At 39.4% G+C, this 25,226-nt stretch overlaps 1 protein-coding gene across 4 annotated transcripts in view; it reads left to right on the top strand.

Annotated features, from left to right (window-relative positions):
• The window catches only part of cadm1a (cell adhesion molecule 1a), a 442,188-nt gene that overhangs the window by 344,998 nt on the left and 71,964 nt on the right, over positions 1-25,226 (top strand). For all 4 annotated transcript variants that reach the window (XM_030437926.1, XM_030437924.1, XM_030437923.1 and 1 more), the window contains exons 4-6: positions 3,739-3,891; positions 5,781-5,918; positions 18,013-18,171. In XM_030437926.1, the coding sequence (XP_030293786.1) occupies positions 3,739-3,891; positions 5,781-5,918; positions 18,013-18,171 (450 nt within the window). The remainder of the gene's footprint in view (positions 1-3,738; positions 3,892-5,780; positions 5,919-18,012; positions 18,172-25,226) is intronic.

Below are 25,226 nucleotides of genomic sequence, written 5' to 3'. Positions count from 1 at the left end.
GAAATGGATTATATCTGATTGGCAAGGATTTTGTGAAATTGTTGACACACCAAATATTTCACTCAAATATTGATAGATGTTCTGTTACTGGTCCCCCCAGTACAAAGTGTCATGTGTTTGTTTGTTAGTTCTGTCCTGTTTGTTTGAAAGAGCAAGATATTTCACAAATTTGGCAACAAATTTCCACCAAAGTTAAAGGAAGGTTATTCCACTGGAAAAGTAACAAGTGATTAATTCTTTGCGGAATTTAGTTGCCGATCCCAGATCCATTTGACAGTGAGCATTATTGTCTGATTAAATATTTGTATTCTGGCTCAGGAGCTCTGAACATAACCCACATCTCCAGTTTGGTCAGCAAGTTTACTGTTGTGATGATTGACAAATGTTTTTATCAGCTGATAGAAACAGCGGAACGATCAGAGCTCTGTAGCCAGGATTATGGAAGGTCGTCTATCATTGTCTTACATTGCACGCCTGATACCAAACTACATCCATAAAAAAACTCTGACGGAGTGTGTCGATAAGATCAACCAGTCTTTACAGTCCATTTAAGTCGACATAAAGAAATTCTAAGTCAGCATGTTTCTTAACTGATACAAAAAACATCAACTGTTCTTAGCAACAGCTGCCTTATTTAGAAAATGAAGTGAGTGGGACAGCTATGTCTTCCATTACTGAACAAATGACTGACGTTGAAATATGTAAGATTTTCCATGTGTCAAATTCCAACTCGAGACAAAACAGTCGGATGAGCAGAGTTACTGCTAACTGTTACGTACTGTAGCTGCAGTTAGTAAGTGAAGTGCAGCTAGCGGTTTGGATGGGAGCTCAGGGACCATGAGCAGTGCTAGTACAACCAAACCTTTGATTGATCCAACTTAAATTCTTATACATTGCCCCACTAAGATCATCTTTCTCGTTGTTTAAATCCAAATGTGAATAGCTACATAAAGCACTTGTGTCCCAAAATCTTCCCTGAACTGCTGACTTACCCTAGCAACTAGAAAGATATTTACAAACCAGGCGAACTAGAATCAATAAAAAAAACTAAAAAAAAACAACTGATCTTTGAAACAGAAAAGCATCTTTATTTGAGGTACAGTGACAAAACGAACACTACCCGAGGTGAAACTAGAGTCAAAAGGTGATTGACAAGCTGCAGCCTTGATGGAAAAATTGTGGTTTTCAAACCTTTTCCTCAACAAAGTTCCCAATATATCCACTAGCTACCCTGAACTGAGATGCTTACACCGCTGGTGCAACCTTTGAAACATCGGATGCAATTTACCAGCAATTCTACACCTCCATATGTCTCCATCGTAACAGTATTTATCCAACCAGAACAGCCTTTGTAAACAGGTTGTACACTTTCCTCGGTGACTCTGTGTACCGCAGCATCGGTATGTTGGAATCTGGAACATTTAATTCAATTAAATCATTAGGATTAGTGTCTGACCTCTCATTTTAATGAGGGCTAACGAGGCTTTTGAATGAGCTACACTAATTAGAGGCATATTATTCATGTGCCACAATAAGGGCTCCATTGTGCTTAGATAAAAGAAACTAATAGCTGCACTAATGGAAACCAACCATTTATGGGGGGGTTTTTTTGGGGGCGAATTTGTGTAGGGAAGAAATGAGCGTTTGGATGAAAAATAATCCCCTTGTATGCTGCATTTATTTCAGATTGCTTTGTTCCAACTTTTTCTGGTGTGTTTGTACTTCTCAGGTATTTTCTTTTTTGTTTTGAGTTATGAGCAGACCTCTCTGGCAGGATAATCAAAGACAGGGTAGAGTGGGAAGGTGGCAGATGCGCCTTATGTCATGTACAGAGCACCCAGCAGTATGATGAAAGCATTATTTTTTATCTCTGGCCAAACAAAGCATAAATGTAATTAGAGAATGAATTGTAAATGCACATTTTTTCCCCCTCTTTTCTTAATGTGGTAACAAAAAGCTTAATCTCCAGTCAGCCTTATTTTTTCGCTCAAGGTGTGTCTGATGTTCTTGTTTAATGATGCACAAAATCAATTGTGGTGATTAGTATTCCTGCTTCTCACTTGCGTGCTCTCTCTCTCTCTCTCTCTCTCTCTCTCTCACCCTCCCTCTATTTCAATCACTTCGTGTCTATCTGACAAAGAGACAAATACTGTACGGCCATACAGCAGCAGCATGTGTCCTTTGGTTCATTATCCGTAAAGCTCATTAGACCCTGGTAGCCTTTCAATCTTGTCATGTCTGTTTTGGGTTGGTCAGTGTCAGAAGTTTCCATTTTTAATGCTTTAAGCTTCAGGAAAGAAGCAGAGCTGCAGGATGAGTACACAGATCTATAGTAAGAGAGTGCAGGGTGCAAAGAGCCTGGAGTTGCTGTCAATCAGAGCAGAATTTATCAGCATATCAAAGGAGGATGGAGACGGGTAGGCTTTCATCTTAACCACATGCTGTCATTCTACATTACAGCTGATAGAGTGTGCTTAGGTAGGTGGGCAAACAAGGTAAAGCAAGACGAGAGTGGGCAAGGATGAGGAGACAGGGTTTCTGGATTTGTCGTCAGTTCCTGTGTAGGACAACTAAAGGACAACTGACGACCTCTGTTAATATGTTGTTAGCATGTTCTTCATCTATGCACCACACAGATCTGAAGAGGAGTTATCAAAGTGTGCTTTGATTTTCTCTCCTTTTCTTTCCAGTGCTGCACAAGGTGTTACATCACCTCACTCTGTGATTGGTTGTTGACTAATTAGATTGAGGGCTTTTTTTAATTAATTTTTTTATTTTTTCCTGTCTGGAAAGTCCTTTGAAGCACACATGGAGTCGTGATGCACCTCAGGCCAAACAAGGCAAGCAGTATCTTTGTACTCGAAGGAAACCTATTATACACTTGGTTCTTTCCCTCTGGGTTTTATATAGGTTCTTGTACAGGTAAAAGATAGAAAAAGGTTCATGACTTCACTTAAGAAGCTCCTCCTTCCTGCAAAAAACAGTGCTCCTGACTCGTTGGAAGTCCCGCCTTTAATTCTGTGACTTTGTGATATTACCATGTACAAAATTTCCATAATATTTTAGAATAATAATATATATAATATTTGGCACATAAGAATTAATTCAGCATAGATGTTCTGTTGTTGTTAGCGGTTTTGGCTCAGACATGAGCAAGCTGACCAATCAGAGCAGACTTGATATGGATGTGCAGCTTTAAAGAGTCAGGGGCTAAAACACAGCGTTTCAGACAGAGGGGGAGTACAGTGTTGCAGCACTGGGGGGTATGAGAAAACCAGTGTGTTTTTTGAGCACTAACGCATGTAAGCCTATTCTTTAGTAGTCAAATAGAAATTATGAAGCTGAAAATTAGCATAATTTGTCTTCTTTAAAACCTATAGATTTTAAACATATCTAAACATGGTTACACAACCATGCCTATGCACAAAGCAAGCAGGATTGCTATTTAATCACTGCAAAGGATTTGACAGAAGATATTGATATATGATGTCCACTAATGTTTGGACGACTGAAGTTTAAGGATTGTATATAGAAAAGGCTGCACGGCTTAAATGTGTCAGTCTACTTAAGGGGTCACTGTGAATTACAAGTTAAAAGTATTGTATGTTTGGATTAATTGCTGTAGTTGGTTCCCTATTGTTATTCTTCTATGCATATGATTGTTATGATTGTCTACGAACTCCTGTCTAAACATGATGATAAATAATTATAAAATTATTGTTTGTTTTCCTCTTTCAGCACTGAAAGATGCCCGATTTCAGCTGGTGAACTTCTCAGAGAATGAGCTGCGGGTGTCGCTGTCTAATGTCTCACTGTCAGACGAGGGTCGATATGTTTGTCAGCTCTACACGGACCCCCCACAGGAAGCCTACGCTGACATCACCGTGCTAAGTACAACAGCAAACACACACACACACACACACACACACACAGAACAGATTCCCACAAAACACTCAATGTCGACATTATTAGTGGCAGCCTTTTAATCACCATTTAGACTGAATACAGTATGCATTCACATGTGGAACAACAGGGCTGAGAGCTCATCATGAAAACTGCACAAGACTGTGACAGCAACAGTGAAAATCATGTAGCATATGCTCATTCATTCTTGTTATAATGTTTAGGGAATCTAATACAGCGTTTAGGCTGCAAGTACGGGAGGCCAAATTGGTCATAATTCACGCTTAAAGACACATTCATGAAAGTAAGCATACAGACTCACGTACATGTGGTTTAAGAAGTGTGCATTAGAGCTGGTTGGTGTCTAAACAAAATTCGTATCAAGATATTAACATGAATTTTTATCTGATCTTGATTTGGCATCAATGTGTGTGAAGTCACATAAGATAATCAAAATGGTGCTCAATTTAATTAAGCAAACTGAGTTTCACAAAATGATTGCATCGTCTTGATTCGCTCACTGAAAGAGGATATAGGATAATATCTAATTACAGCTCAGTAGTTATGTAAGACTGCATTTCTTGTTTGTGTGTTTGAATTATGTCCTACATGACACCTCAGACAAGTGCCAATCAGGTTACATTGTTTTTACAGGAAAACTCAGCTCAGAGTGCACCATTAGATGATGAAAGCTTTTTTTTTGTCAGCCACATTCTGAATGACTTTAAGGTCAGCTGTCATCAACTTTGCTTCGCAGAAAAAGGTTGTTGAAGCGCAGCGACACCCTGATTTAGCTTGAATCTGTCCCCTTCATATATTCATGAAAGATTCAAACGCAAAGCCTGAGGAGGCAATTACAAAATACAGTAATTTTGGTCTTTATGTTCTTTTAAATCTCACTATTAGTTAGGAAGAAATGCCTCAAGAAAGGATCAGACTCGTGAATGTACGGCAAGATCCAGAATGTTTAACACATTACTGGAACATCAGCTAATAGCTATTCATTCATCCTATTGAATTTCTTTCTTTAGCAGCCATAGAGTCTACATATTGCACTGTTTTGAATATTCGGTAAAAGGTACACAGTTTTTGAACTGCGGAGGGCAAAGCCATTTGAAAGTTAAAGGGCTACATGTAAGAATATACGTTGAATACATTAAAAAAAATGTCAACTGGATGTGAGTAAATAGCAGTTTTGACATCATGATGTCTATGTACTGTGTTCCAGAACATGCTAACCAGCTAGCCCTGGCCCATCATTGTCCAAAGTACCTCTGCTAGTGGTGGAAACACTAAAATTCTCTGAGCTCCCAGTTCAAACCACTAGCTGCACGGCTAACTGAGCTAACTAGCTACAGGTAGCAGTACTTAGTAGTTACCCTGGTGATATGCTCCACCCTCCTTGTTTCGAGTATGAATTTGACAGGTAGCCTATTCTTACATACTGTGCCTTTAATTTATAGATGATAAATTGTGTAGGTTTTTGTAATCAAACACAATTGATTTGGCCGTCATTCTTATCAGCAAATAACACATTTCTTACACATTATTTTATCAATGATTTAGGAAATTAAAGTATATGTTGCCATATATTATGATATATTTAGATGAATTATGCGATTTGTATTTGAGTTTGTCTTGTTTGTTAGTTCAATTGTGTTTCTTTCTGTTCATTTCTGAAGTAAAGTTGCATCATAGTCATCATACTGCCCTGGATTATAAGGATTATTCCTGAAATATAAGTATATTATGCTAATTACAAATGTAGGTGTGGTGCACTTCCTCTCTTCTATGCCAACTCTATATGTAGTGCGCAGGGTGTAAAGTGCCATATTTCACGAGTGTTTACAGAGTTTTGTTTTTGTGTCCTGTTGTAGTTCCTCCTGGTAACCCCATCATTGAGGCCCGGGATGAGGTGCTGAGTGAGGGCAACGAGACAGAGATGACCTGCACTGCCATGAGCAGTAAGCCTGCCGCCACCATCAGATGGATGAAGGGAGATAAAGAGCTTCCAGGTAGGTCGGCCCCGCACACAAAGAGAAAATCACAATCATCAGTCAAGGCGTTTCCTCTCTCACCATAATAAGGCACTTATGTAGTGCACAGAGGATCGGAGTTCACTCGTCTGCCTGTGTTTTTGATTGGTTATCCGTACAAAGAATACCTCAGTGTGACACAAACACACTGTGTTCCACGAACCAGAGAAAAGAGGCCAGCATGTGTCACCTCTAAGAGGGAAGAAAACTCCTCCTGCAGACACCCACTGTTCCATATTCCACATAAAACAAAACAAAAGGAAAAAAAAAACACGCACACTATGCTGTGGAATATCCTGACTGTTGATCCTGCCCACAAACTCTTTTCTGTATGCTCACTTTAATCCACTTTTCTCCTTAAATGTCACCATGAACCCAAAATACTAGTGGGTTAAGGAAAAAAATCAGTTGCTTATTGAAGGTGGAGAAGTCGGAGCTCCAAGCCTAAAAGAATGATTTACTTTGACATTGATGAGATTAAACATCTGGAGAAACAAACATGCTAAAAAAGACAAACAAACTATCACTGACCTCTCTTCCTGCATGCCTGGGTCGTGCCTGGCTTTACAGTAGAACACTGTCATGTACCGTCTACAGTACTAGAGCCTGGAGCTACCTGCACCCTATGGCCTCAATACTTTTTTTTTTTTTTTCCGAAAATCACCTTCTGTGAGGGTTTCATTGATCTTGTTTCACTCATATTGCTCTCTTCATTTGGGGACTACACTGTTGGAATGATGCGAGTCAATAGGCAATTTGGTCATTCCTAAAAGGGGCGCCGGACCCAAACATTAGTGACCTCAGGGTGGGTGGAGAGGGATGACCAAATCTATTTGCCAACAAGTTGCTTCTTTAATCGTCTGCTGGTGTCAATATATGTCAAAGTGGATTATAACTTCTTTTTTATGCTCCTTTACAATGCGTGATATTTCCATGTGTCCTTCAAGTTTGCATTAAGGTTAAGCAATGAAACCACTAGAGGGCGCTGCTCAGGGCGAAAATAGTCTGGCAAGGACCTCATCGTTTCCTTCACCACCGTCCAAATGTCTTTCTGTCTTGGCAAATTAACATCATGCTATTTTAAAGATGTATTCCTTTTGTCCTGTGGTCGAAATATGGACAAAGTGAGTATAAATGATTCTGAACCTAGAAGCATCTAGCCTATCATGATTTGAAATACATCATCTTAACATAAACAAGACTAAAATGTTTTCAAAGTCTGTGACAACTATTGTGGATAGGCTAAAATGATAAGGGTCCTTCAGGTTTTCATTGAGTAAAGAACACTAAAAAGATAAAAAGAGAGAAGTTCTCTAGAATGACTTGAATCAACACAGACGTTTAATCTTAGGACAATGACTACAAATAAAGATAGCTAAAAAATAGAACACAATTGTTGGCCAGTCTGGTTTGCAGATCGAGTAATGGATGAAAATCACTTAGATCGGTTTAGATATGTCTAGGTCATCTCCAAACCACACAGGGCCATACTGGTGAGCATCAGAGGACACTGGAGCTAGAAGCCCTTGCTGATCATCTTTTCTCATAGTCCATTCTACCTAATCAGTGGCATTTATTCACAGAGGGAAAAATCTGAAAAGCTGTTGCAGGTGATGGCAATTTTGGTGTGCACCAAATGGATATAGTCTACTTGTCATTTCATCCACGGTACATTGAACAAACCAACCAACCAACCAACAGTAGAGATGCACCGATCAGGATTTTTGGGGCCGATCACCGATCACCGATCACCGAAAGCAGTATCTGCCGATCCCGATATTGCCGATCACCGATCACAGCGTCAAATCCATAAATTCTTCTATATTGTTGTCTTGTTTAACTTTCATATGTTTAATTAATGATTCTTTTTACACAACATTGACATTGTATTATTAAGTATAAAAATTAGGAGATGAGAAAGTATCATGTCTATTTGGCCTTCACTTCACATGGATAATGTATTAAAACATTTTTTTAATACCAATATCAAGTTAATGTTACATTGGAAAACAGTTTTTTTTTAGTAGAGTTAGGGTTAGGTGATTTTTGTGACACCACACTGAATATTAGTGTTATTGAATATTTCTCCCAATAGAAATCCCCCAAAATTATGGCAAAGCACTTTTTTTTTTCCAAACAAAAAAATTGTAGAATAACCAGCAGGAGACCACTGATGTGTGGAGTGATTTTGGTGTCACTACACTGAATAATAGTAAAGTTATTGAATGTTTTTTGTAGTTTCTCTTTTTGGTGTTGCGCTTTGTAGACGGTCCCTGCGCCCTCGTCTCACAGACGGCTGACCATACAGACACGGAGGACCGCTGGTTTTGATAAAAATACAATTGTAGCTCGTCGTCTATCTTACTACGGTAGGAAAGACCCGTAGTTTGTGTTTTAACAAGGTTTCACTTATGAGTTATTGATCCGGTAAGTTCGAATCTGTGAATATATTTCCAACTTTACCAAACTAAATCCTACCACACAAGTCAGTTACGTATCATGTCAAAACCGGCTGCGCTCGCTCGCTGTGCTGTAAGTTTCGTTCTTCTGTTTTGAGACGCTGCTGCTGTTTGAGAGGCTTTCACGTGAGATCATCGATGTGATGATGAGACTCCACCTGCGCGAACCGCGAACTCACTGAAGTTATTGTGAGTGACTACTGTGCACTCAGGTGGTTGTAATTCAAGGCAAGTCCACTACGCTGACCGGGCCAGAGGCACAAAGGCCACTGTGGCCGTACGATGAGATTTTTTTCACGCGGCATAAAGGCCAAAGTGCAGGTGGCCGCCGTTGCCGCCGTGAAATTCCCACCCTGCGTGCAGTCAATGCACTCTATATTGAAACGTCATCTGATCGGCCTGCTTTGATCTATTTTGAGAACTCCGATCAAAACCATTTACCATTATCGGTTGCCGATCGATCTGTGCATCTCTAACCAACAGAAAAAGAGTTGTTTTCGGCCCAAAAGGTCATCATGAATTATTTGTAGACTTGCCACTGAATGAAAAAACATGAGAAAGATCCATTTTACTACTTTGTCAATCATGTAGCTATTGCCATTTTTACCAAAAATCACTTCATGTGCATGTACACATTCTTCTATTAAGTAACTTTTGCATGGTCATATGCATCTTTATAGTCCCTGTGCCATGTTTATAAATGAACCATTTTTAGGTCCAGTTTTTTTCTCCCTCAGCTGGCTCACCATATTGAGTGCTTGCATCAATACTGTTGCTTTTTAAATGGACCTCTGCTGTGACTTTGAATAGTTTCCATTAAAGCAATGTGGATGTGCAGTGGTGGCCAGGGCCTGTTGGCACGATGACAACTTTCATGCCTTCATCAAATGTAGAGGAGCTTCAGAAGTCTGAGCACAGCTCGGGGTGAACAGGCCTCCTGCCAGGCAGCTCCACCTCAGAGCCAAGACAGCAAGCTTTGTAAAGACTTTGAAACAAAGGTCCTAATCAGAAGCTGTGTTAAAGGCCCTGAGCAGCCTCACCTCTGCACTGCATCACGTTACAGCCTTAGTGGTCAGCTCAAAGTTCTGATGTGAAGAGGTTGGGGAGTTGCCTACGAGTTGTTAACATCACGTAACATTGCCATGTCACAGTGTTGTGTTTGTGCTGTCCAGTATTGGCAAGCTCCTGAAGTCAGTGATTTCATTCCACTAAATGCTGTAGACAAATGCCAGGTAAGTGAAAACTGGCTTATTTTAAACTTTAAACTACAACTGAATGTATACTCATATACTTTGGACAACAGATTGTTATAATGGTTCCTAATATTTGGCCCCAGGACTGTCATATACATAATTTACCCATCTGGCTTTTTTCCTCATGCATATGTGCCAGTCGGTTGTCATCAGGTCAGGGGGTGGTTGGGAGGTTCATTCGAAGGAGGTTGTATATGACTTATCGTGGATAACTTGACAAGGGAGCTTGTATTTATAAAGCTTAACCAGAGGTATCATATAGCCTTTCACTTGCAAAACTGAAACGAGATGAATAGATAGAGTGAGCGTGACAGTTTGAGGCTAAAGGCCACTGATCAACCTTTAATGAGTTGCGAGTGAGAACGTGTTGCACATGCACATGTAAAAAACATGTTAGAATCCTGATTCCCTGCTATCAAATGGCTGAGGAGACTACTGGGTATTTTTGAATGGCCTTTAAGCCATTTCATTTGTAAAAATTACTTACTAAAAATTACCCTGCTTCAGTGTCAAGAGCACAATGATGCCTGTATCAATGGAATTAACTGGTGTGTTAGCAAAGCCATTCTTAAAACTTCGAAACAGAATTAGAGGGTTAGTCCAGGGTAACTATAGACTGACAAATCACAGTGTAAACCTTTTTTTTTTTTTTTTTTAAATCTAACCATTGATTAAATTGCAGAGGGACCTTTGGTGTTCCTCCTGTCATGTAATGCTGTAGAAACATGAAATAAATGGAAGTTTTAATCACTTAATAGTTCTTCACTTGGGTCCAAAATGATTTCAAATGTAAGTAATACATTTAGTGTCTCAGCGAATTATACAATTTTTATCTCAGTTAAAACAATGCCATTTATTGAAGGAAACATCAATAAAACAGGTGATTTCAACCTTTTAGCAATTATGTCTGCTTCTGGAAATCTGGTCATGTTAATAACCTAGTCCTGTAGTTACTTAAGTGCATGTAAACACACTGACTAATGGTGTGTGGCAACAGTGCAGCCACTTGCATGAATGGGCTAAGTTGAACCAGTGACGACTGTGAAATACTTATCCACTCCTGGGTACTCGGCGTCTCCTTCAAATGGGAACCTGCCACAGCGTCTCCATACAAAACCATCTTCATTCAGCATGTTTGTGTTTCTCAAGCGTGCTGTGACATTATTTGTTATTTGTAATATTCCCCTCCTTCACTGAGTCCTCACCCCCACTTTAGCTGCGCTTTCAAATGATGCTCATTTGCGTTTTTTATCGAATGGCAGAAAACGATTTTGTGGAACAATACATGCCCCTCAACCTTGCACCCCTGCTGTTTTCTCACACTTTTGGCAATGGATTGCTATTTTCAGAACCAGCTCAGGACTCTTTGAAGATCGACAATTGACAGATTCACATTTTTTTGGTACTTAAAGGCTCACTTGTCACAACACATCATTTGGAGCATGCCATTTGCTTTTATCCATTTCCACCACAGGTGAAAAGGGGTTGTTAGCTGAAACAGCTTAAAACAATGGCAGCCCACTTATAAAATCTGTATTTGTTCACTTTACAACAAGTTCAATTTAATTGACACTATTGTCGGCACGTTATCAAAATCACACTTTTTGAATAATCCCTTTAATCACTCAATGTCACTTTTGTTGACCATGTCGTGCGAGTAAGCTGCCATTTAAAATGCAAGCTCTTTAGTAAACTGTCAAATGATTCCAGCATTTGTTTGCTTGACACCGCAGCAGAGTTGTAAAAAAATGAAACGTGGCATTGCTCTGCTGAAGACAAAGGAGTGCATTAAAATAAAAGACGGAGAGAGAGAGAATGGTTCAGGGTGCCAGATTCCTGACATTAGGGCAGAATTACTTAAATTGCCTTCGGCTGTGGCTCCTTGCCTGGCAGACTTATTTCTAATTAAACGTCCCCGGAATTTAACTTAATTACCTTAAGGGATAATCAGGCTCTCTTAAATATCATTTAAAGGTTGCAATTGTCATGCTTGCCAATGTAAATCCAACAATCTCTCCTAATATGCACAGACCCATTATCTCACTATTATCTCCTCCGTTCCTTTTACTCTGATCCTGTTGTTTAGTGATTTATTAACATTATGCCCTGGCACTGATAACTCTGGCTCTTAAGCACAGACTGCAGTGAAAGTCACGAAGAAAGGGAGTCTTTTCAGACAGTGCAGGATCTAGCAGTACAGGTCGTTCCTTTCTGTTCTTTTAAGACGAAAAAAAAGAGGAGACGAGTAGAAAAAAAGGAAAAAGCCAGTAGGTAGGGCACTTCATTGACTGACAGGGACCAGAACAGCCATTAGCCTCAAGCCTTATGAGACAACCACAGGGTGATTTCAATTACCCTGCTCTACCCCAGCAGGAAGACTCTAGAAATGGATAAAAAGAATATTTTGGGCAAAGTAAAGCGACTGAAGCGTAGAGACATATATTTTATTTTAACAGACACTGCTCCTTTCCTGCTCTACAAAAATGCAGTTAAACGATAACACTTAAAGAAGTGGGAAAAAAAGCAGAATGAAAGACAACCAGCTGAGTTTGTATGTTAGGATTTACAAAACAACTTAAAGTGCCACTTGAGCTTTTTGTTTGACCTTCCACTGCTGTTCAGTGACATTCATCTCTACTGGCTCGCTCCAAACTTGTTTTTAGTGCCTAACAAACCATGACTCTTTCAAACGGAGAGCCATCACCAATTCATCTTCAATACTCACTTCACTTTTGGAGGCCTTTTTATGTTTTATTTTTTGTTAAACTTACATTACTGTCACATGGTAGATGGCTTCAGAGAAAGAAAATAAGGAATCACAACCACGGCACCAGTGTTTTTCTGAATAAGTGTATAAATAAGCTAATATTTTCATTTTTCATTTTGCTCAAGGCTTTACTTGGTCCAACCTTAGCTCTTTTATGTGACTGCATAATAAGGCCAGCCATGGTAAAGCCATGAAGTCAAACATGCAACAAGATATTAATCGGTTCTAGCTAGCATCATGACCCAGTCACACTAGCATTTAAATCAGCAACATGTTGGCATGAAGTCATTTATTTCAACTGAATAAAAAAACATTCAGTAGGAGCAACTCCAATGCAAATCTTTTTTTGCAAACTTCAACTCAGGTGAACTTTGACATGCAGATTTCCAGCACTGAACAAAGGCAAATGGTCTTGACAGTTCTAGCCTTTAGGGCACTCTGTCCAAAATGGAGGAATCCCATTAACTTCACTGTTGTAAAAACCCTGCTCTGTTGGGGTATAAACTCCAGTGCAAAAGAGCCATGGTTTGCAGTTATGAGACAAGAGTTGCAATCCTACTGTGCACTCTATAGCACAATAACTGACCTTGATGAAGGCGGAGGAGACAGGGTAATCACATTAGATGGACTCCTGACAGAAATCCACGTGTGCTGTCTGATGTCTAGGCAGCTCTTTTCTTAGTTTCAAGAAAAAAAAGTTGCATTGCATTGAGTGTTGATGCATGTCGACTCTGATCCCCATGATGCCTCCAGCATGTGGGCTTCACTAGAAAACAATTATAGCATGTGTTTTTGACGCATGTAGTGTGGTGACCTTAAGATCTACATTCTCTCTACCTGAATAGTTTGATATTTGATATTTGGAGTACTGTCAGATATCCACCATATGAGGCTAGTCTGTCTCCACTGCCTCCCTTAAGGAATAGACCTTTTTCACAGCAGCCATATTGACACAAAGACAAAGTAGGGTAAACACAGATGTTACCAATGATTCTGATTATGATCCTGTTAAATTCAGGCCAAACGGAGTCAAGGTGCTGCTATTGTGCATGTTGGAGCAAAGAGTCAACACTACTCGAAATAGAACGAAACCTTCATTAATTGTTTTAAATTAAACCTATGTTAATCTTCTATTCTATGTCAGTATGGCTGCCGTGAAAAAAGGTCTATTGGAACCAGTCAGTTCTTGTGCTTTACACAAAGAGACCGAAGTAATAATGGAGGTTGGCTCATCCCAACCACATTACCATTAATAGCAAATTATACTTTAGTTACTTGCCTTTGTACAGGATTCAAACCCAGAGACAGCTTGTGTAGATAAGTACTTTCATTTTACAATGACTTTTCTAAGGTGAGAAGTAAAAGATCCAGAAATTCAGGGCTTGAATGAAGACGTCCTCCCCCCTTTTTTTTATGCATCTCAAAAGTCATTTTGATTCGAGCAGACCCCCTTCAGGTTCCCATTTCACATGCTTTCATGAATCTGAAGCCTCTAGTGGTGTGTATTCATGACAACCTGTTCCTTTACACCAGGCACATCACACAGGTTTGCTTTCCCAGCATCCAAAGAGTCGGCTGTCGCCAGTGACAGTGACGGTATCACAGCGGTAGCTGAGCTGCAGCACAGTGGGTAGAATGTGCACTTAGCTCATATTTTACACCAAAATGTGAACTTATGTATGCAGCTCTTCATATTAAGACAGAATCTTTTTTTTCCTGTACCAGCAGCATTTCTCCTGGCAGGCTCAATCACTTTTTTTTCTCTCTCTTGTTTTATTGATGGGACACAAACACACTTGTGCAACAGACTGTTAGGAAGTAGGACAAAGGGATAAAAATAATCAATCTCTCTTTGCCTCTGGTGTGCCTCGCTGTCTGCAGCTATCCCTCTTATTTTGTATGACTGTGATGAGGTAGCCTCTTCATTGCTTTTGAGAACATATTGTCTGTGTGATATTACAGAGCAGCCACTAATCAGAGGAGGGTTACTTTGCAGGCTTCAGATGTGGCAGCACTGTACAAAAGGTGGCCACACAATAAATCTGGTTTCATAAAGCCTAATGAGTGATTCACAGTCACAGAGCAGTCTCTGACAGCAGGCAATTGTTAGCTGATTCACCTTCCTTGACCATTTTCAAGGGCGCTCTCCTCGCTCCTACTCTACATATCTTGCAAGGTCAGGGAAGAAAGACGTTTTAGTTACAGCCAAACAATGGCCGTCTTTGTCAGGCCTTAAAGTTAGTTTTTTTTTGTTTTTTTTTCCTCTCAGCCTTGAGTCCAATGCCTATAGCTTTGTTATTTTGGACTGACTCTTCAACAAAAGAAGTTGATTCACAAAGTACTCCAGGAGACAACCAAGGATGCATAAAATAAAAGGTTCAAGCACAACCAAAACCCTTTGGTAGACTGTATTCATTTCTTTTCAAAGCTAGTCTTAACCTCTACAGCTCCTTTTTCATATTTTATGACTTTAGTGTGTAAAATCACTAAAAATCAATTTAGCCCTGAAGCAAAAAGCCAACCAACCATAAAACTATGAGTCATTTGAATGATAAAGACAACAAGCACTGCTGTGTTTGGTTGAAACCAGAACCAGCCTTTTACCTCGTACTTCCGAGACCTTGTGTCTTCTTAAATTAGACTTTATAGACGAAATTTTTAGAAACTGCAATGAAATCTTTGAGAATTGGTGTGTTATAGTTTGCCAACAAGGTGAGGACCTACATGCAGCAGGTTGGGAAACAAACAGTGAGCTTTGATAATGTGAGCAACAAAAAGGCAGGTAACAAAAATCTGGCAACAAAAGTCAACAGGGAAAATTTAAAAAAATAAAAAACAAATTAAAGTGTACTACAAACAAAAAGGACAAATCATAAAGCCACGGGAAACAAATCAGGAACACAGGTAACACACACAGGAATGCAGGAGATGCAGGATAAAAACAGAGAAACTGATGAAAAGTAAAAGAAACACAGATACTCGTAAACAGAAAAAAGGAAAGAAAAAAGAAAAAGACAGGAAGTAGAAAGTCACCACAAGAACATGATTAAATAATCTCAAAAATAATGACAGGACAAACCCAGACCATGCCAGGGTGAGCACTACTGCCTTAGCATGGAAGATACATGGCCATCCCGGCCAGATGCAGTTTCATGCTAAATGGTACATGTTAATGCATTTATTGATTGTTTTTTCTAGTCTACCGACCACTATAATTGTTCTGCAACAGATACGACAAACACCTATTCACACACAGATTCATAGACAAGTGGCAAAAAGTTCCTTGCTAGGTGCTGACCCGCTCATCAGGAGCGATACTATCTATTCAAAACACCCTGCAACATTTCAATCCTCACCTATTAATACACTCTAAAACAGGAGAAACTTTGGGTTCAGTATCTTGCCCAAGGACAACAAATCATGCAAACTTGGGGAGCCGAAGGAAGGAGGGCTCGAACCTCCGACCTCGTGATTAGTGGTGGACCCACTCTTGAGCCACAGCCGCCCCCACACATGCTCTGGTCTCCTTCGGTTAATTGGAGACTCTAAATTGCCCGTTGGTTAGAATGGTTGTCTGTTTGTATGTGTCAACCCTGCAAAAGACTGACTCTGTCCAGGGTGAGCCCTGTTTGTCACGTATTTGAGCCAGGATTGGCTTCAGATCCCTGCAACCTTGTAAATGATGAGTGGCTATGGATGGAGAGAAATTAATTATAATGTTTCTAGAACAGCTTCATCTCAAATTGGGTTGAGGGGAGCTTGAGCTGGGGGAAATCACACTGTAAGGTTCAGGTGTGGGTTGAGTTTGCACCAAAAAAAAGTTATCTCTCTGCTAAGCCACATCGTTCTACTCCTCCTGACGGATCTCACTGCAATTCCAAGCATATGGTTCCTCTCAGTGTGAGTGAGTAGTTATAGACACACCTGAGGGCCTGGTTACACCGGAATTTAAATCAGCAAAATTTCAGCAGCAGAATCTATTTATTTTCAGTGCAAAGCTTAATGAGTTCAGCTTTGGAGAACTTTAAGTCAGAGAACTTTTGGTCACTGCACAGCGTAGTTTGTGACCATAGATTAAAGTTTGGACTTAAATCAACTAACAGACTGAGACCAAGACTGAGTTTCTGCTTCGTCAAAACAATCTAGTTTAAAGGATAGGTCCAACAAAAATGAAAAAGTACATGAATAAATTTCAGAGTGTCAGCATTCTCCTAAACAACTGAAGTAGATAGGGACTTGTTTTAAAGGAGTCATCACCTGGAAATCGCAATTTCTCTCGTTAAATCATGCATATTGGTGTTGGACCTCTGTTGAAACTTGCCTGAAAAGCTGGAGTTTGAAAGTGGCTTATTTTTTTCGCTTTGGCTCTTTTTCCGAACAGGAATAGCGCACAATAGTGCGCGTTCCTAAAGCACAAGATTTTGACTCTGCTCCTGTGGTGACGTTACCACAGGAAGCTACTTGCATAAGCATCGGCTCACAGCCGTCCTCAGCCAGACTTTCTGAGTGAGCACGCCAAATCTGCCTATTTCTCTGTCATTTTCACGCCATACATCGTGACCGCCAGCATTAAAACTCAGGTCTTACATGTAAAACACGAGTGTGAAAAGTTAGAAGGAAAAAAAAAAGATTTTACCATTCAGAGACATCCTGCTGTAAACGTGTCTCTTCCACCGTCTCTGCCTCTTCACTCTCCCGTTCGGTTTCCGACTCCGGCTCGTACATAAATGCCTGAATTCCGTAAGGTTCGTCATTTAGTGTGTGGGCCATGACAGGGGGCTGTTTATGTTTTGGAGTCTGTGTGCATGCAGGCTAGCCCCCCATTCTGGCTCTGTCCTTCCTGCGGCCAATCAACGCGCGCCTCATTACATATTAATACAATGCACATCCAGACCGGTCAAAACCTCGCGCATAATCTCGCGTGAGAAAGTCGCGGTATGAAAAAGTGTCAGAACAAGCTCTATGTTTGATTTTTTTAATAATTTTTTTTTTAATTTTTTTTTTAATAAGTTTTAAGAATTGATCCAAAGCGATCCAAGACGGACTGGATATGTAAAAAACCAGGTGATGACTCCTTTAAAAAAAGAAATTGGCTCCATACAGCTTCTCCAAAATAATTTATGTCTCTTGAAGCCCAGAGATCCCAAATTGGTTTCAGCTTTAAAAAGGCTGTAAATAAAGTCTTTTTACATTTGGAAATTAAGGGCTTCCAGAGTTTGGGATAACTCCAGACAAGTTATATGGAGCCATTTTCTGTTTCTTTTTGGTTGTTTTTTTTTCCATTTTAAAACAAGTCCCCATTGTCTTCAGCTGTTTAGGAGGATGGTGTAATGCTGTTTTGCCTTGAAGCTCCAGAAGTGTTCTGTGCACTTCAAAAATGACTTTTCAGCAGCATGGGGGTCATAGTGATATCAGCTGATTGCTAAAATAAAGAGTTTTTATCTAATACTACTTCTTGCTGACCAAACACAAAAAAAAGTAAGTGAACTTGAGTTGATTAACTTTCTGGCTGACCTCATTCATATTTTAACTGCAATCCAAAATGCACCTGTATTGCAGTTTTTAAGTCTGCTTCTCTGTGATATTTCCCATAGGAAAGCCCAGAGTTGAGCTGACCTACGACAAGATGTACACAGTAACCAGCCGCCTGACGTTCACCGTCAGCAAGGAGGACGACGGTGTGCCTGTGGTTTGCATCGTAGACCATCCTGCTGTCAAGGACTTCCAGGCACAGAAGTACCTGGAGGTGCAGTGTAAGTACTTCTGCTCTGTTATAAATTAGAAATCAGCAGAGTATTTAAGCTGCATTATGTAAGTTCTTTTTTTTTTTTTTTCAAGTGTCTCATCAGCTTAACCACAATGGAGAACTTAGGCTGCAATAGAGAAGAGTGTTCCATCCTCTCTAATTAAATGGCATAAATTTGATCCTTTTCCCGAACTAAAACTTTGGTGTGTGAAACATGTGGCAGTGTCATTGAAGGGAACTGTCTCTGTGAACAGGTTATGATGAATAAAAGAGGGAAATTGGACTGCGCTAGAGTTCACTGTTCCATCTCCTCTAATTAAATGACATAAATTTCTCACATTTTCCCACCACGGAAACTGCGCTGCATAGCTTTGTCAACAGCAGGAAATCTCATTCATGACATCTTTCAAAGAAATATACTATTATAAGGTACCAGCTTGCCTTTGCACAAAAAAGATATATCTTTAGCTCTTTTTCTCTCGCAGTTGACGTCATTCTACTGGATTTCTATCTGTATATGTTTTATTGCTGTCCAACGGTCATTTGGAGCAATAAATGTGTGAAAGCAGTGCAGCTTGAGTTTAAAAGTTTGAAAAGTAAGTATGGTAGTGTAGTTTCCTGATACTGTACTGCTAGTTGGAGAGAAACCTTGAGCCACCGCTTACTTTTTCTCTTTTTACAAGTTTATTTTTTCTGCAGCCAAGATGTTTTGAGACATAACTCAGCATAATTATAAGCGGACAAGGTTTTGTCAGCAGAGCGAAAAAAATCTCATTTATGACATCGTATAACAAAATATATTAATGTGAGGCACAGGGTTATCCCTTTTAACTTCTGTCATCACTATGAAGCATCAAAGTCTGGCCGGATTGCTCTCGCGAACAACATCATTTTACAGGATATCCTTTTGTTTATCTTTCAGTATTGTCTGACTGTCATCTGGGTCCATAAATATGTGAGAGCGGTGCTGTGCAGTTTGAGTTTAAGAGTTTAGAAATGCCATGAGAGCACACAGCAGATGTAGGTTGTCTGATACTGTACTACTGCTAGTACTTTTTTACTTCTTTAACAAGTGTTGTGTTGTCTCTAGAGCCTAAATGTTCTGGATCAGTACCCAGCGCAACTGACAAGGTACAAGGCAATCTGAATAGGGTAAAGACTCAAACTCAAAACACAGAAATTGCAACCTTTGTGAAACTGTGTGCTTCTGTAGAATTAGCTGTAAGTGTATGTAGGCTTAAACCTTTTACAAAGTGTTTCCATATGAACACATTCAATGAAAAGAATGTGATAGAAAATGCACAGTTTCATCAATGGGAATCGTATTCACAGTACGTAATTCCTCCAAAGCCCCACAATATTTATTGCGCCTGAAACGTCCTTGCACATGCACCTGTAAGCCATGATCACTGATAATAACACAGTTACAATCATCAAATGTCAAAGGTTCTTAAATAATAATTTAGTTTGTAAGAAGCTAAAGAAAAGTGAGTACTATTACTGTTTAGTAAAGAGCAAGATGAAAAAGTGTAAACAGAGAGAAATAAATGAATAAGACTAAACACTAAAACCAGGAGAGAAAAACAGTGTTTCTAAATGTACAGATTAAAGGTGTATAGAATGCAACAAAAACATACTAACTAAAATTGAAATTTCAGAATTTTCTACATTTCTTTAGAAATATAAATTCATCAGTGCATTTTCTCTATACACAGTTTGAACATCTAGCTTCAGAAGTGTTGCGGAAATAACTTAACCATGTTAAATTATTCACGAACCAAGAGGAAGAAACTGAATCCAGCCCTTAATAGAGGTCAGAGATCATGTTTTCATCAGTATAACTGTTTTCTGTTGCAATAGAAAGCGTTTATTAGGCATCACTGGCCAGACCATAACATGGGATACGAACCTAAACAACCTACCCCAGCCATGTGACATGTAATTAAAATGCTGGACCTTTGTAACATAGAGCTTTAGTTCTTTCTATTGATTCAAAATGATAAAATGTATGTATTTTATGCCTCTATAACCTTATGACATTGGCCCCTGGAATGCATTCTATTAAAAAATAACTCTTGTGTAGCTATCTGACCTTTCCCTGGGTGAGCGAGAAGAGGAGATCAGCTCATCTGCAGAGGCAGCATGGCATTTTGTTGGCCTCTGATAACAGGGAGCTCACATGGACCGCCCGGCTCAGCGTCTCACACTGCGTCACACAGGCAGGGCTGCTGCTGTCACGCTTTGCGCATACTGTAAGGGCAACCAACAGGCATGGCCTGACCTGCACTCCCGCCTACTGCCTGATCCCTCTGCTGTACAGTTTAATATTACATCTGGAGAGTGTTGCCTGCAGAGCGTTATACCTAGACAATCCTGTTCTTATTTGCTTTATCTTATGAAGTTGTAATTTACAGGGAAGATTCAGTAGTGGTTCTTAATCTTAGTAATTAGGCACTACAGGGTGTAACCCAAACAAAACCTACAGGTCAGTGAGTAGCTCAGTAATAGGTCACGGTTCTGGGTTCTGGGTAATCTGGGTAATAAATTATGTTGTTCATTACATGTTACCATTTTTGCCTTTGACATCGGAAAAAAAAATCAATATAAAGATCTCTCAAAAACAGTTACATTTCTGAAATACTGTTATTGGCAGTAAAAAACTTGATATACTAATATATCAAAAATGCTTTGTTTTAACTGCAAGAGATACTTTTTTACTTCTTTAACAAGTGTTGTGTTGTCTCTAGAGCCTAAATGTTCTGGATCAGTACCCAGCGCAACTGACAAGATACAGGGCAATCTGAATAGGGTAAAGACTCAAATTCAAAACACAGAAATTGCAACCTTTGTGAAACTGTGTGCTTCTGTAGAATTAGCTGTAAGTGTATGTAGGCTTAAACCTTTTACAAAGTGTTTCCATATGTCAGTGTTTTCTGTGAGTTTAGGAGCCAGAGGTCAGGGAAGGGGCTTTGGGTTGGGTGGGATCTGGGTAGTAAATTATGTTGTTCATTACATGTTACCATTTTTGCCTTTGACATCGGAAAAAAAAATCAATATAAAGATCTCTCAAAAACAGTTACATTTCTGAAATACTGTTATTGGCAGTAAAAAACTTGATATACTAATATATCAAAAATGCTTTGTTTTAACTGCAAGAGATACTTTTTTACTTCTTTAACAAGTGTTGTGTTGTCTCTAGAGCCTAAATGTTCTGGATCAGTACCCAGCGCAACTGACAAGATACAGGGCAATCTGAATAGGGTAAAGACTCAAATTCAAAACACAGAAATTGCAACCTTTGTGAAACTGTGTGCTTCTGTAGAATTAGCTTTAAGTGTATGTAGGCTTAAACCTTTTACAAAGTGTTTCCATATGTCAGTGTTTTCTGTGAGTTTAGGAGCCAGAGGTCAGGGAAGGGGCTTTGGGTTGGGTGGGATCTGGGTAGTAAATTATGTTGTTCATTACATGTTACCATTTTTGCCTTTGACATCGGAAAAAAAAATCAATATAAAGATCTCTCATAAACAATTACATTTCTGAAATACTGATATTGGCAGTAAAAAACTTGATATACTAATATATCAAAAATGCTTAGTTTTAACTGCAAGAGATACTTTTTTATAGATTTTGCAAAAATATTTCCTATGGGAGTTTTTCCAATTGTGATAAATCCACCATAAGAGCCAGCAGTAAAGTTTGAGCCTGACGCATTTAGTTTTAGAGTTAATATAATCAGTGACTAATTTCAAGTGTGCACCGTTCTGACAGATGAAGTGCCGTGGCAGTGGCTAATTCCTGGACAACTGCTGCTTGTATTGGTTTAGAACAAGCGCATCGAACTGACTGGTCACACATAAAGAAATTATAACCGTATCTTGAGCCATGTAACAGACTTAATTGTTGGATGCTGTTGAATGGTTTATTTATTGAATGACATGTTTGATTGTTTTCGTATCTAGAGACATATGAACAGTTCATTTCCATTCCAATATTAAAATAACATCAAATGGGCTCTTCCAGCTCATTTGCATTTAAACAGCACTCACTATATAAGCTATACACCCAGAGGCAAACTCCACTAGCCTTAGTTTGGCTAACTGTGCTACTGCCAACGCTGTCTCTGTGGAATGCTTACACTTAAAAAGGTAAAGTGGACAAGTCAAGAGAAAGACAGTTGATAATCGAGTTCCATCCCAGGTTGTCACATACTGACGCAAATAGACAAACAAGCAAATCGACAGATTAATTGTTGTTGTTGACATCACAGTTTCGGTCTGTCGAAACTGGATCAGATATTATCAACTTAAATACTATGGACAGACAAATAAGAGTTAAAACTTATTGAATCTAACCACTCAGTTGACTGCAGAAGGCCCAAAGAAAAACAGGTTCCCAAAATATTTAATGCCCAATTGCACAGTTGTGGTTCAATACTGATCTTGGGTCGCTTAGGCTCTACTGGACTGGAAAACGAAGGTCCTTAAAGTAAAATGTGGTTACAACACTACCTGCAGTGGGGACATCTACCAAATGGAAGTATAAACTATTTTTAAAATGTTAAATACAAAATTGAAATAATAAAACGTGTATTTCTTCATAGCAGTTTAGCTCGGACACCAAGTCTATTGTAAGCCTGCAATTTAATAAGGGTGTGCAGGGTTTTTGTATCCACTGTACACTGTTGATCCTCTCTAGGAAATTACGCCTTTGCTGCACAGTTACACACAAGTTTGTTTACTGATTACTGAGATAGACGAGGTGATTTACATTTCAATCATTCACTGTGTGGGCAATTTATGAGTGGAATGGACTGCATTGTGTAGAAAGAAACAGTGAAAGGAGGCCATTGTCAGGGGACAGCATAATTAAATAAGCCTGTAATGTTTATGTGTATAAGCAAAGCAAGCTGTTTTGCTCCGTTGTTTGGTTGTTTTCCCTTAAGGTCAGCCGGCTGCGGAGAGATGGATAGTGCCATCTTGAGTGCTTATGAGGTGAGGCACACAATGAAGCAAATAATTCAGTTAGCATAATGATAACGGCCCTCTTGCATATGATAGACACTATTTCATTTCCACTGAAGAGGCAGTATTTGGATCCGGCTGTGCAGCGTGTGTTTTGCCATCACGCAGAGACAAAGAGAGCTCCACCATAACTACTTGAGGCTATCAAAACAACCTACAGATGTAGAGGCGTCCTTCATGTTTATGGTTCACAGATGACAAGGTCAGATGACGTTGTGAGCGGAGGAAAAGTTGCAGGATGCCATGTAGCGCCCAGAGAAGAAACAAAACCAAATGGTTGTTGTCTATAGCCGTGCATGCCCACTGAGCAGAAGACTTGGCTTCTCGCCCGTCTGCTGTCCATCACCAAGACTGAGAGCCGGCCACTGACAGGGTGTGATTTAAACAGATGGATGGCCAGACATGTGTTGTTTGTTGCCGAGAAGGTCGGACATCAGTGTGAAACTTTACCGCCGGCTTGGAAATCATAACTCAAGCCTGGGCTCTCTGTCTACAGTTTGATTAAAAATGCAAGCAACAAATAGTGCATTTAGGCTATGGAACTGGGTAGAGAATAATTTACATCACAATCGGAAAACTATAATTACACCATTGTGACTCAGCAATCAATCTGCTATGAGATGACTGAACTCTGGAGGTATTTATCTGCAGCATCTGATGTCGGGAAATTTCAACAAAATAACATTTTGGAGTAAACAGACCAGGAAATGGTGTGTTGAGAGCACATAAGTGAGTTCCGCAGGCTAATTAAGCTATTGATGTATTGCCAAAAATGGTGGTCATCATATTAGATAGCCCTGCTGGGGAAACAAATCTGCTTTTGATAAAGGACTGATACATGTGTATACATACACAAACACCATATGGTGTCATTTACACTGGGCACATTTTGTCCCCATCACTTTTTAAAAGTATCATTTGTCAAAAACGTTATGAAATAGCCTGCACCAAAAATGTAAACTAACAAAACAGAAGGTTTTGCTTCTGCCATCAGCAGCTGCAGTTGAAACTGGCTCCTACTGATTCTAGTCACAAAATTTCAGGAACTGAAAATATACTTTGAACTAAAGCTAAGAACCAGCTACAATATGTGAAGGAAAACTGTTATTGTCTTAGATAATAGTCTTAGTTATACTGATGTCTTAGATAATAGAATACAATGATTGACAAGAGATAGACTGATTAGGCAAGGCAAGTTTATTTGTATAGCACAATTCAGACACAAGGCGACACAAAGCTTTACAGGGGCATACAGATAACATTAAAAGAAATACAAATTTGCATTTAAGATACATTTAAAAACATGGGTTTTTAAATGTATTTTGTTTAAAAACATGGGTTTTTAAATGTATTTTACATTTAAAAGCATTAAAACAAGTTAAGAAATGGGAAAGTAGGCTAAAATAGAAAAGGTCTAAAAGGGACGACTAGAAAGTAGAAGTCACAGTTCAGTCAAATTTTTAAAATTGCTTCAGTGAAAAAGGTACAATGTTGAGCTAAGTTCATTCCACTTTATTAATGGGATTTTGCAGTGATGCATATGAGTGCAGTTACTCATGCGGTGATCATTGTACATTTTTTATTATGGATACGTTAGTATTGTTGACTCTGTAGTGGACTACAGTGGCTGAGGCTTGATTATGTGCTCTCACCTTATATGAGCCACCATGACATTGCCTAAAATTGCATATTTTGAGCCTGAGCTGATGCTTTTCCATCAGGCCACCAGCTGACTGGTAGCATCCAATCATATTCATAGAGGTGCATAGTACAGATATTTTAACCTCACCCCTCACATTATTACACAGCTGATACCATCAAATCAGCCCCAACTGCAGCTGATTTGATGGTATCAGCTGCAGTCGCCTCTGCAGCTCAGTCCAGTATTGCTGCGACAGCCTTACTGTAGCTTACTGTAGCTTTCAGTGGCTAACGTAACCAAGCACTTTACACTATTTTGATATTTGTATCAAAAAAGTTCATTTGATGGTTATATTTCTCTTTAATAATTTCCCTACAACATGAACTTTATTTCAGTCAC

The sequence above is a fragment of the Sparus aurata genome, chromosome 13, assembly GCF_900880675.1.
Source record: "Sparus aurata chromosome 13, fSpaAur1.1, whole genome shotgun sequence".
Classification (NCBI taxonomy): Eukaryota; Metazoa; Chordata; class Actinopteri; order Spariformes; family Sparidae; genus Sparus; species Sparus aurata.
This window is presented reverse-complemented; position numbering and strand designations above follow the sequence as displayed.